At 33.8% G+C, this 13,282-nt stretch overlaps 1 protein-coding gene across 4 annotated transcripts; it reads right to left on the minus strand.

Annotated features, from left to right (window-relative positions):
* On the minus strand, positions 2,236–13,009 carry LOC105162891 (general transcription factor 3C polypeptide 5). Of its 4 annotated transcripts, none has more exons than XM_011081056.2 (16): positions 12,649–13,009; positions 11,972–12,111; positions 10,631–10,961; positions 10,450–10,539; positions 10,276–10,366; positions 8,956–9,022; positions 8,391–8,433; positions 7,756–7,927; positions 7,532–7,630; positions 6,554–6,622; positions 5,171–5,297; positions 4,897–5,095; positions 4,442–4,563; positions 4,304–4,340; positions 3,972–4,154; positions 2,236–2,522 (listed from the first exon to the last, which is right to left on the minus strand). In XM_011081056.2, exons 2-15 carry the CDS (start codon positions 12,107–12,109, stop codon positions 3,985–3,987), a joined length of 1,755 nt encoding a protein of 584 aa, XP_011079358.1. In that variant the 5' UTR covers positions 12,110–12,111; positions 12,649–13,009; the 3' UTR covers positions 2,236–2,522; positions 3,972–3,984. The 4 variants fall into 4 exon arrangements, with proteins under 4 accessions (XP_011079358.1, XP_011079357.1, XP_011079360.1 ...); XM_011081055.2 differs by lacking the exon at positions 2,236–2,522 and adding an exon at positions 3,257–3,494; XM_011081058.2 differs by lacking the exon at positions 2,236–2,522 and having other exon boundaries at positions 3,679–4,154; positions 12,649–12,721; positions 12,848–13,009.

A 13,282-nucleotide genomic window follows, 5' to 3' on the forward strand; every position in this document is an offset into this window, starting at 1 on the left:
TATTTTTTAAAAAAATTACACAAATTATCTCTAAAAATATTAGCATTACACAAATTATTTCTATTTTTTTATTATAAAAAATAATTTATATAATTATATAAAAGATAAAATAATTTATATAAATAGATCATAAATAAAAAAATATAAATATAATTATTTTTAATATTAATACGTAATACAAAAGTATGAGAAAAGATTCACGAAAAAAAATAAAAAAAAAAAGGAGAATCTAGATTGGGGGAAGTAGTGGAAAGTATTGTGCATGTATTGCAACGTGGCTGAGCAGGGAGCCATTGTCTTCCACCAAGCCTAAGCCTAAGCCTAGGGAACTGTTTAACAATTAATGACCTCTTATCTAATTATTAAGGCTCATATTTTATCAACAATTCCGAGGATGAATTTGTAATTTACACATATTTGTTTTATTTTATGTGAATTTTTTATAGAGATAATTACAATTTTTTTTTTATTTTTTAGATTTGGCGTAATTATATATAGATTTTTTGTAATTTGAAAAAATACGTTTAGCATGTGAAGTTGGCTTTCATCTAATATATAAGTCTTTCTGTTCGTGTAAATTAACTGAATTTGCTGATTTTAGCAAAAAAAATAGATAAAAAGTTGTATTTGCTCTCGATTGACTTATAACTGATTTATTGCAAATCAAATAAATATTTTTATGATCAAATCATCCTTATGTGTCTTCAAACGTTGATCCATGTGAGGAGGTATATCTTCACCACTATGAGAATAATTTAGTTGGAAAAGATTTGTTTGACCCGTAACAAGTGAATTCGAGGAAAATATAAATTTTTATTCTATTATTTTTATTTATATAAGTGAATTTTCACTAATTGAGGGACCTATTTGTTAGACGGAAGTAAATCTCAGGAAATTAGATGTAATTTTCTAAGCTATAGGAAAATTAGCAACAAAAAAAAAGTTAAATGAAAATCTATACTTACCTCCAATTGATTTATTACTAACATATTATAGGTCAAATAAGCAGTGGAACTTGAAAATAAATATTTGTGAAATTGCACTTTGCCCCCTTTTTGTACTCTTATAAATGATTCAGTTGCATGCCTATCTCCATGATATGATTTCTCGTACGGGTTGCGATTCGATCGGTGTCTTATTGCATAAGATATTACTCATTATGAATTCATATGAGTTTCACAATTTTATTTTAAAGAGTCGTCTTATTAGAAACATTAAATATTTGGACTTATAAGTCACTTAAATTGCTAATTTGCCATCAATATGGGACGTTTGCCTGCATTAGTTTTATAAGTTACTCTTGGCAAATTGGGTGAGCAAAATTTATAGAAAAGAATACTTGTAATAAAATTATAAAGCTTTTTAGTGTGTCTTTTTGTTATTACTCCAAAAATTTTAATTTCAAATATATTTATCAAATAATTTTTCAGAATTCAGAGCTATTTAGATGGACTGAATAGTCTGACAGTTTATCTCTAATAAATTTAAAAGAAACATATTAAAGTATTTTGCAACTTTATGTTAAAAAATATATCTTGATGTTATTTAGAATTAATTAAAAAAATAATAATAAATGCTTAATTATTTAATTGTTAATGTTATAGTAATTATAATTAATAATAAATTGTTATGAATTAATTATAAAAGATTTCATGATAATCAAAATGGTTAATTACATTTTGTCATTCGAACTATGATTGTTTTTACACTTTGGCATTTAATTTTCTTTTGTGTCAACTTACAATCTCAACTTTACGAAATTGCACTTTGACTTTTATAACTGTTTTTCTACAAAAAATTTTGTCGAAAAATCGTCACATGCAATGCACGTGTGATATATAAGGGTTATGTGATGTGATATTCTTCACATATACACAACATGTGATGTTTTTAAGGCAAAAAAAAATTAACAAAAAAAAGGTTATAGATGACAAAATGCAAATTTCGCAAAGTTGAGATGGTAAGTTGACAAAAAAAAAAAAAAGTAGATTCGAAAGTATAAAAACGGGCATAGTTCAAAAGGCAAAATGTAATTTGCCCTAATAAAGGTATAACAAATTTACTCAAAGATCCAAGCGCTTCTATTTTGGACCTCAACTCCGTAGATTTTGAATTGCTGAAATATTGAAATATTGAATCGAAATGCTATGCATGGATGGTAGGAATTGCCTGAACAAACATTCTCCATTATAGATATTTATAACCAAGAAGTACTGGATTATCTTTCGAATAGGCACTGAAGGAAAAGAAAGTGCGGAATTCCAATAGATGTCTATTGTTGAATCGATTGACGTGATTTTTCTTGAAAATGTTCGTGCCAAATTCACTATACGAGAAAGTAACTAATTCCCAGACTATGTAATGTACTTCATAAGTTAGGTAACGGACGGGAATTTTAGCAGCGGTTTTCGATCTGTGATTTCTGTTGAAACATATACTCTAAAATAGGTGTACGACTAATAATTCTGAAGCAGCCTTATTTATTAGATCGAGAAAATCATCAAGATCTGCTGTCGAACTACCTGCAAGAAAAATAAAAATAATAAGTTCACTTGTTCGTAAGAGACAGATGATATCGACTCACTTCTGCAGCAAATGAGGAGTTTATACAACTTATAAGCCCCAGCACATCTTCCCTCTAACAGAACACATTTTCAAAGATAAATATATATAACTCGAGACAAAACGAAAAATATCTTAAGCAATAAATTACCGATTGTTGCACCAAAACTTCAAACATTTGTGTAAAATAATTTATTGTCAAACAAAATGGGGTAGGTGCAAAGTAATTCAAAAATTGAGAATTGCATGCGTGGATTATCCTAATAAATAAACAACCAAAATTTAAGGTTTGAAGACGACAGATGTTGGAGTGTAAGATAAAGAAAGGGCCATATATATATATAAGCATGTTTTCTTACATCATCATCGAATTATTGAACCCCCATTAATTCTAAATTATCCATAAATAATATTACATGAATTGTTGAAGCATGCAACTCTATGAACTCATCATCATAATTGTTCTATAATATTTTATTTCTAGTCTAGTTATTCTCCAGCCGTCGTAATAGTTTCGACAAATTATATGAATAATGTAATGAATTATATATTATTAAATAAAAAATAATAATATTGTCTGAGACTTAGATCTTATCTCTTATAGTTATGAGTATAGCGACATGTAAATTATAAAATATTATTTTATGAGAATCTTGTCATTAATCATATTTTTGCATCTCCTCCAAAGATGATGATTCAATCTTTGGTTTGAAGGTGGGGAAATAGAAATGGTTTGAAGATGCAGTGAGTTATCCTTGAATCAAAATTGATAGCATTGTTGTCAACAGATATGCTCCTGGGAAGGATGCCTTAATTGGTGCAGTTTGGGGTTGTGAACAACAAGTGTTATCCCATGGCCTAGCCAAAGCCTAGTCCTAGGCGGTGCTGCGAGGGAAATGTGGCGCCAAAAACTTGGATGTTTTGACCTTGTTCTGAAATAAATCAATAATTGAAGGATAAATTTAAAATGGGCTTCCATGACATTTGCTATGTTTGAAAAATTATAAATAACCTTCTAAAAATATAAGATGTTTCATATAAGTTTAGCCAAACACGCTGTTAGTATAAACATGTTTGTTTATATGTATTCTCATTGAAAATACACCGATTTGACACTGTAGTTCAATATAAAACACAATCTCACTAATTGATCTAAATATATTCTCATTTTACACAAAAATCAATTTATACAAAATACATATTTTTCATTGAAAACTGAAAATGAAATCACATACGAACAGGGTAGAAATGGTTATTATATTAACATATATCTTTTGCTTGTGAAGATCAACAATTTCCAGACCTATCTGCATTGAAATAAGTCCCACTTGCTTTGTTTAACAGAGTCAAAGACATGGACCTGGGACGGTACTGCAAATGTAAAGCAGACGGTAGCAAATTGACCTCACCTGGATTGATGTTCTAATAATCCTCATCATCAGAGTAGTCGCCATCGCTGTATTGTTCATAAATCTGATATCCATCATCTTGGGGGTCAGTGTCTTGCATTTCATCGCCACCGGCAGCACCAAAAGGGAAACTACCAAAAAGGTCCTGTAGATAGTCCTTCGAGATGTTCTCGTTGTCCATATCTAAGCAACGTATAGGATATAAATAACTCGGTTTGCAATTATTGTGATTACATGATTCATAATAGTTGTTGATGGATCATATTTTCAGTAATTTCCAAGAAATCAAGCCACCAGAACACTGGTAAGGGAAGAGTATGTTGCAAGGATACATGAATCTTGTAGGGGAAAATTCCTGTCCCCATCAACCTGGGAAAAGAATATTCAAATCCAAGTGAGTAAATGATGCTGCCCGCACAAGGTAGGCACATAAGCAGTATGAAAACAAAGAAAAGAAAAGTATTTTTCACCAGCTCGAGCGCCTCATCAGCATCCACATCATCTCCAAGATTGTCATCCTCCATTTCATCTTCTTCATCTTCCTCGTATTCAACTTCATCATTAGTTTCTTTGTCTTCACTTTCTAAAACTTCTGCAAATGAAAAAATACACCATGACAGTACTTCAGATGAGAATACTGAGCAGTGAGAAATTGCAGTCATGATTCCGCGGCATCCTACTAAAGGTAGAATCTATTATGTTAATATCATGAGTATCGGAATCATATGAAAATGCTTAAGAAGCTCAAGAATCATCATAAGGAATTGAACAAGGCCAAGATTAGTGTGTTAGACTCCACATATTTAGAATTTGCTTTCATATTTAATAATGTTCATGAGACCTCAAAACTAGCAAGACGAATATCCTCCGAAACAAAAACAGTTATAAAGATGGGGAACTTATGATTTAAATTACTTATTTGAACCTTTATCAGCTTGTTTGCCCTCTGAATGAACTTTCAAATCCTTCACATTAAGCTGCATTCTCTTAGACTTCTCAAACCGATGAGAAACAGATTTCAACAAGGATTCCGCACCAGACTCAGGATATACTGACAGAAACCTCTGAGCAACACGCAATCTCAAGCTATCAATCACATGTGATGAAAACCACCCTGTTTGCAGCTGCCAGAAATAGAAAATTATCAAAAGATGCATCATGTTCTTAAGACAATAATTGATAGCATAAATATATCATACACTGCAGCTTTCTTGACTGGTAGGTTTTCTGATTTCTTGTTGAATGTAGTCATCCTTAAGTTCAAAGAGTTGCAATGAAATCTGGGTTTTGCGGGGGAAAACTCGAAATGCACAAATATCCTCCCACCTGTTCAAGAAAGACAAGTAGTAAATTAGTACTAAGAGAAAGCAAGGAACAGGATGATGTTTGCCATGAAGTAATGGGTTTCAGTTACTGAACGTAGTACATGCTTCATTATTTTAAGTTGCTTGCTCTGCTATAATCAACTGTAGTCAACAAGAAAGGAACAAGAGTGTTTCAATCATAATCAGACTGTAGAAGTCATCATATGGGAGTTAAAATTTGGTCAAGGAGAAGGATATTAGTTGGAGACATGCCTCGCAGAAAATCCAGTTGCCAATTTAGGGTTGCCTGAGATCCTCTCTGGAGTAATTTCTGTTAAAATAGTAAATAGATAAATGATTTCCCTAAGCTTATAGATGAGGTGGCCATTGAACATGGTATCAAAGTCAAGCCAATGAGGTTCAAATGTCACTGACACCCATTTGTAAAAAAAGAGGTTCCACGACTTATGATTTGTGGTTGTTTAACAATTTGTATAGCCGGTATTTACTCCAATTACCTGACTGATCTATATTTACTGAATATGCCCTCTTTGAAGGACATAAATAAATTATAAATTTTAGTGTTTTTCCATCATTATCAGTATAGTTATAAAATCTTGACATGAAAGAAGTTATCTAGGAAGTAGGAACCCACACTAAGTGCACAAGCAAGTATTCACTTCATTATACAAAAAGAAAAGAAAAAACATACATCACCCTTGTTTTTTGGATGATATATATATATACATACATACATTTATATATATGGCCTTTCACTGCTAGCATGGACTGGTCAAGAGAATAAAAGAAAAACAAAGACAAAAAGTAAGAGGAAATAGAAGCAATTAAGGAGGATGTCAAATAGATTCCTGACTTAGAGAAAACAACTTGTAGAGGAAAAGAAAAGAAGAAGCAGAAGAAGAAGAAGGCTTCCCAGAATAAGTCTAGAGAGAGACTAAGCCGCGTTGTGGCAATTTGTTATCTCTAAACCTAAGAGTTATCACGGCTTCAAATTTTCAAGCAAGATTAGTAGCATCAATGCTGTAAAAGTTTTGATATATTAGGCTGTTATCATAACTGTCTTTGCTGAAGAAAACCTTTGTAACAAATTCTAGATGACCAATTTATTACTAAGACTCATCATGTGAATTTAATATGTAATTCTTATTGGTCAAAGATTAGCTACTTACAATAGAAAATATCATCATTCTTGACTTCCTATAGAGCAATATAATTATATTACCTAAGACAGATGCCGTAATGTACAGAACCCCTCACCTAGATATCTCATGCGTGTCACAATAACTTCGTAAAGATGGTGGTACTCGGAAATCAGTCCTCTGGTATCTGCTCAAATAAATCAAAAGAAGTCAGCACGACTTACATGCCATGAAGTATACAAAGCTTTTAGATCAAGCAGAGTCTCCATTCGAGGACTTCATAGTATTTGGGAGAAAAGCATACAGGGATAGAGGAAAGTTTTGCAGTTATCTAGAGATAAAATAAGTCGACATAACTTAATCACTTCTAAACAGAGCTCAACAGGTACTTCTCATGGTTTACCAAGAGATTTATCTCTTAGAGAAAACCTGGAATAAGTATATGACAGACTTCTATAATGAACATCAGTTCTTCAACAATTTCATTGATTTATTCCTTAAGAGGTAATAAAGTTAAAAAATTGCCATTTTCTAGTGATAAAATAAGTGAATGTAGCTTAAATCGCTTCTAAACAGAGCTCAACAGTTACTTGTCATGGTTTACCAAGAGAGTTATCTCTTAGGGAAAACTCGACGAAGAAACAACTAGCACTCAAGATGCTGCATCATCTTCCATTCCTTGGAAATTCTACTAAGACAGCACCACAGGACACAAAGTCATACCCTCCAATAAGGAGAGCAGCTGATAGAGCTTCCAAGTCTCACAAGTTCAATACTGCAATTATAGCGCACATGATTTTTCTGGGCAATTTATCATTCTTGCTTCTTTAGAGTGAAAAGATTTTCCCAGCATACAATTAAATTCTCCATCTTATATGTCCCATCACCTCAAACTGCACCAAACCATATTCTTGCTGCTTCCCTGGATAATGCTAGTAAAGGTGACTGCAGTTAAGCTTCTGCTTTCAGCTTGTCATTTAGAAACATCCAATTCCCCCATTCCCACACTCAAGAAAAAGAACTTCTGACGTGTCCAGAAAGTGGAAACTGCGATATCACATCAACAAATGAGAATTTATCTGATTAGAGAACTTACATGCGAGATTCAGGGTCCTTGCGGGGATCATATCCTTTCCTTATCCAGAACCTCAGGTATGGACCGTTTGAAAAGTAATATGCTGCTATAAAAAGAAGCCTAGAATTTGGAGGCAGACTTACATAAGAAACATGAGTCTACTAATACGAGTATTCTCATCCAGCCCATCCCATATAACTTAACTAAAAGAAGATAAATTTACAAGTTAGTTACTAAAGAAGCACCTTTTGAGCATTTTGTTTCCAATATTCAGACCTTGGTCAAGTAAATGCTCAGCTAGTGAATGTTTGAGCCATATAGGACGCTCCTCAAACAATTCACAGACAGCCATCTGCCACTGCCATCGATCTGAGTTCCTGGGTATGGATTTCTCCCAGTTTACTTTCTTAGGAATCTGTAAGAATGTTAAGTCCAACAAAAGAACCACTGCAGAAGGAAAGAATTGAGATCCTGCAATTACTCACTTCAACTTCAAGCAATTAAGCTGCAACTTACCATCCACTGCCATGCCCAGCTGATGATAATAAAACAAATATCTCTGAAGGGTACCAAAATGTAGAAATTCCTGACTCAATTAGCTTATTCTTATGATATATAATTATAAAGAACAAGTACATGCATCAAACCAAGATCCTAATAGAAGAAGAAACAAGCTAATATATGACAGGAGTCTGCTGGAATATCCTCTAGTCAAATATTGCATTTATGACAATTGTTCTCATTTTCTGAGAGCAAAATGCAGATGAAGATATAAAGTTAATTGAAGGATCTTTGTGAAATAAACCATGACTGATTCTTAGGAAAGTTAGCATGAGACAATCATGCATTACAAATATATATCCACATTCAGTTAGGATATCTTTGATATTGAAGTCAATGGCAAGGCACTGCTCTATCTCCATCTGCATCAAATAAATGCAAATTTCAGAAGATAAATCAATTTATTAGATATCATAGATACAAGCACAAGGTATCAAGGTAGCATCCACTCCAGTGACATCAGTGAAATTGTATGATCGCCACTGAGGTAACAATTATTTTTGTCTAACACCACGACACCTCTAGCAATTGGTAGCTGAGAGGATAGTTGGACATAAATTTTATGTCATTCCTCTTTAAAAGGAGACGCAGAACTAGCAGGTACACGATAGGACCAATAGTTAATTTTTTTAATCATTTTCCATAGACAGTCAAGGTAGTCCAAACCGAACACTTCAATATAATCAGCACGCATGGGCTTTCATGCACCCGATATCAAGTGGTGGAATTATGAATGTAGCTCGAAATCGTTGAAAGAATCTCAGGTGAAATGGGTATTCATTACTTCACATTCTTACAATGGCAGAATGTAAATAAATGAGAAGTGATAGTCTGATACTAACATAAAACTCCAATAATCATGTATTGCTGATATAGGAATTTACCTCCCATTGATGTTGGAAGACCCCCTCTTGTTTCTTTCTCAAACTCAGATCTCCAGATGTTTTTAAACTGCAGATACACAGTCATTAAGATTAATAACCAAAGAAGTTATGATTTTATAATATGAGATTCATCCACATAACCACTGCTTTTTACAAGGTTCCTACTCCTATGTAGAGGTGAAGAGAAATAACTGCAACAGTAACTAAAATTATATTACTAGACACGTAAGCATATTCAGCAGCCGAATATAATTATAGAACATGAATCCAGAAAGCATCTGATGTCTTTTAGCAATCTGTCCATATTATGATTATTCTACTGGATCTCCAATAGGCCCCATTTCATTAATTTTCAGCAATAGCTGCCAATACATGGTCATTCAACTCATACCAGTTGCAGAGAGGTGCAGCATATCTTTCAAATTCTAATTTACCATTTACTTTACACTAAAATGCATTGTACCTCATCTCCTGGGAGTATATTGCTGTGAAATGCTGCAAATTCAGTTCATTACATATGGATATGTATGTAAACGTTTTAACTCATTGAAAGTAGACCAACATCAGTGAATGATATCTGACAAAAAATGAAAGATTCACTAAACAATCCGACTAGAGGACATTCTAGTAAATGGTTCATATTAGAAGCATCGACAATGCTGATGATAAGATGCATTACACTAGAACTAATTATTAAGTTATGAAGATAAGATTTTATAACAGTGATTTGTGCTTGCAGATGGCATACCAAAGAGGGAATCTGCCCTATAAACACACTACAGTTCTAAAGCCATAGCCAAGTTTTTCAAACAAGAGGTGACCATATATGCTACACCTCAACCACTCATGATCTGAAGAAAATATGCCTCATGAACCGGCTGAACCTAAAAGAAAGAAAGGGCAGAAGGAAATAGTAGCAGAAAGAAAAGGGGTAAATAGAAAGTAGTAAGATCACTTCAGATTTGGCAAGCAAAATGTGAAGAATACCAGCTTTTCTCTACCAGGACCAATAAACACTATCTGAAAAATAGTCCATTGTCTTTCAATAAAAATCCCAACAGTTTTCACCCATCATTTTCTTCCTTCTTGTCAAACTCAATAATTTACACACTTTTTTGCATCAATCTGATTAGACTTGAGAGATAGCAATTAACCCAGATACTTTGTCAACATTCCTAGCTCAAAGAAAGAAAGGCTTCCCTCAAATTGATAAGTAATTTCTAATTTTACCAGGTAGAAAGAATGGCATATTCAGAATGCCAACAAAAAATGACTTCCTGTTCAGACAAAACAAAGAGTAAAAAAGTGGAAGCATCTTACACTACTTTTTCTGGGAGATCCTTAACTGAGAAAAGAGGTGGCACTAAAATCATTAAATCCTCCTGATCGACATCCATCAGACCACCTTTCTCTGTAAAGAATATAAAGAAAGTAAGACAAAGGAAGAACAAGTCTAACCGCATGTAAAAGCTCAAAAACAAAAAAGAAGCTGACCAAATTGTGGTTCTACTTCAGCCCAATTTCTCTTTTTTCTTCTATTTACATCAGCATGAACAGCAAGTACATGCTGGTAATCCACCATGCCTTCAGAAAAAGAAAAAAGATAATTCATATAGAAAGAGCATGAATTTCATATCAATTGTGAAATAAGATGATGAACACGAAAAGCGATCACCATTGAAGTGATATGCCTCAGAGACTCTAGCCACAATATCAGCATGAAGCTGCTCCTGAGCTACACTCTCGATCTGTCCTTTGACTTCTGAACAAGCTGAAAAGGATTCCCGTTCCGGTCGGTTTATATGTTCCACGGTTTCTATTGATTCAGTATTCTGCTTAAGATGAAATGAATCCTCTGATGCATGCTCAGATATGTCCTTAACTTTCTTTCTGGAAATTTTCAACAGAAAATTATTGCAGGGCTGGATCTCCCCAAAGGCTGGGTGTGAATATGGATCTTCAGGACGAAAATGTAGCTCCAACTTGTTCAACTTGTCAGTACGAACCTGAAAACACAGAGATCAAAATTTGAACGCTACCAGCAAAAGAATAAGGTTTTCGTCATATTTACTGGCATTAAGAGCTTAACAAAAGATTGAATAGACAGAAGAGCAATGATTCAACCCAGTACCCTGTTGTGTCATAGAACTTATAATAAAAGCACCTTTCCCATAGCAGGAGCATGCGAACGTCAAAAATCTCTACATGGACACAGTAGCACCAGGGAAGAATGATGGCAAAAGCAAAAACAAGGATATAGAGACATCGAATGTGTTTGGGGAAAAATCACAACTTTTTTCCCCATATCGAGGGGTCTCGCATGTTTTGTATTATGGGAGTGTTTATTTTTGTCATGTAATAAATTGTAGAAAAACTTGTAAGTTTTAGATGTAGCGAAAGTTACGAGTATTTGAGAACAAAAGTGAAAAGTTGAAAAGAGCTAAAATGAGTGTTGGGAAAAATAACTTAATATTTACAATTTACAAATAAACAGAAGAAGTTGGTAGGGAGTTGCTTATAACTTTTGGCTTAAATCAACTTAAGTCAAATACAGAAGACGCAAATCAAAACCCTCTCTTCAATTTATTTTCAGTAAACAACAGAGAAGAGCTTAAAATAAACTCGCGCTACACCCCTTAAATAGGGTAGAAGATGAAGCACATTATTTATATAACTTGTAGTTTCACTTTCAAAACAAGAAAGCCACGAAATACACTAATAATTTATACAAGGAGGCTTGCTAAGTAAAAGGAATGAAAGAGCCATTATCATCTATTACAAGCACATGATTTTGAAAGGCCTAGGACCCAGCCTTTATTTAGTAAACCACATCAACCCTCACTTGTGGAATAGTAAACAAATCAACTTTGATCAAGAGCTATGTGGCAATGTCAACGAGCTTTTGAGCTGCCATCCAGTTGGACCTCCAGGATCCAAAAATAAAAGAGGCACATGACTAAGGAGAACATCAATGTGTTAGAGGCAGCATATAGACGCCTCTATTAAGTAAATATACCTTGAGAATGCCTTGGCTACCACCCAGAGTCTCGATTGCACGTTCAGTGGAAGAAGGATAACCAGGGTAATGAACTGCAAATGCCTTGCTGCAACTCGGTAAAACACCCGAAATGGAACCCTCTTCGATGATCCCCATTCCTGATCACTTATAATTAGTTAATTTTTGAACTTACGGTCATAGAAACATTTTTTCATTCACCAAGTACTTGAACTTTAACAGCTTTTCTCGTTGTCTAGAATTCTATATTCAGAGAAAAGAAGAAAGTAGCTGATTTTGCTTTCTTTCCGCTAAAGAATAAGAGGATTAAAAATTAAACTATTACATTATAGATAAAGAGGACTGGAACTAATATTAACATTCAGAAAATTGGCTTTACTAGATACTGTAATATTTGGAGAAGAGGTAAAATTAAGGACAAAGACTGTGAAGCTTTGTTTGGTATCTTTCCAAAAGATACCAAATGAAGCTTGCTCTTGAATCTATTACCTATACACCTAACAGTAAATTTCTGAAATTTCCATGAAAATCTTCTTTTTCGAACAAAGTTCACTTACATGGCTAGTGTAATATTTTCTTCTTCATCTACAGTAAACAACTTTGCTTATTAATAAGCATTTTTCCTTCTTTCGAACAGAGAAACCATTACGTACGTCCATCGGAACATCCTAACTCACCTAATTCGTCGGAGGTTCCCGTCGCTCCGGAGAACTCAGACCTCCATACTTCCTTGATTCACGCCCCCAATAACTGTAAATCGCCCGTCAAAAATAGCAATAAATCACAGAAATGGCTATGGCGGACGGAGAAGTTGGATTTTGAATTTACTGGACCTATAGTGGTTAAAAACAGGAGAAAATTAGAGAAGAAACCAACGAGAATATGAGTCTAAACCGCTGAATGCTTGTTGCTGGCCGCCGGCGAGGAAGTGTGGAGAGTGCCGCCGAGCAGACTAAGGCGCGTTGGATGTTTGGGCTTCGGCTTGGGCTTATAGTCCATATGTTTTAACGGGCCGTTTTGGAGAAATTATCATTTCCTTTTTCGCTAAGGTTTGTTTGGTTTGGATGAAAAGTGAGTGTATAAAAAAAAAGTAAAAAATAAAAGTAGATGATAAGAACAAATTTAGGATTTGGTTAGGGATAATAGTCGGAGGACAAGTAGAATTGGATATATATGAAATTTCTCTAGAATTCAATTTTTTTTTCATCCAAAATTGAGCGGAAAAATGATTGTATAAGGCGAAAAAGACAAAAGGTACATATTTTATTTTTATTACTATATTACTCATATATATATATATATAATTTTTCA

Source organism: Sesamum indicum, linkage group LG5 (assembly GCF_000512975.1).
Source record: "Sesamum indicum cultivar Zhongzhi No. 13 linkage group LG5, S_indicum_v1.0, whole genome shotgun sequence".
In the NCBI taxonomy this organism is placed as follows: domain Eukaryota; kingdom Viridiplantae; phylum Streptophyta; class Magnoliopsida; order Lamiales; family Pedaliaceae; genus Sesamum; species Sesamum indicum.

What these genes read in the sequence shown, in the direction of transcription:
- LOC105162891 (XM_011081056.2), bottom strand. Translation starts at nt 12,109, where the DNA reads ATGGGGATCATCGAAGAGGGTTCCATTTCGGGTGTTTTACCGAGTTGC. An exon ending in TCTTCCAACATCAATGGGAG is followed by an intron (nt 8,434 to 8,955) that starts GTAAATTCCTAT and finishes TATTTGATGCAG; the next exon opens with ATGGAGATAGAGCAGTGCCT. An exon ending in CATTGACTTCAATATCAAAG is followed by an intron (nt 7,928 to 8,390) that starts ATATCCTAACTG and finishes TAACATTCTTAC; the next exon opens with AGATTCCTAAGAAAGTAAAC.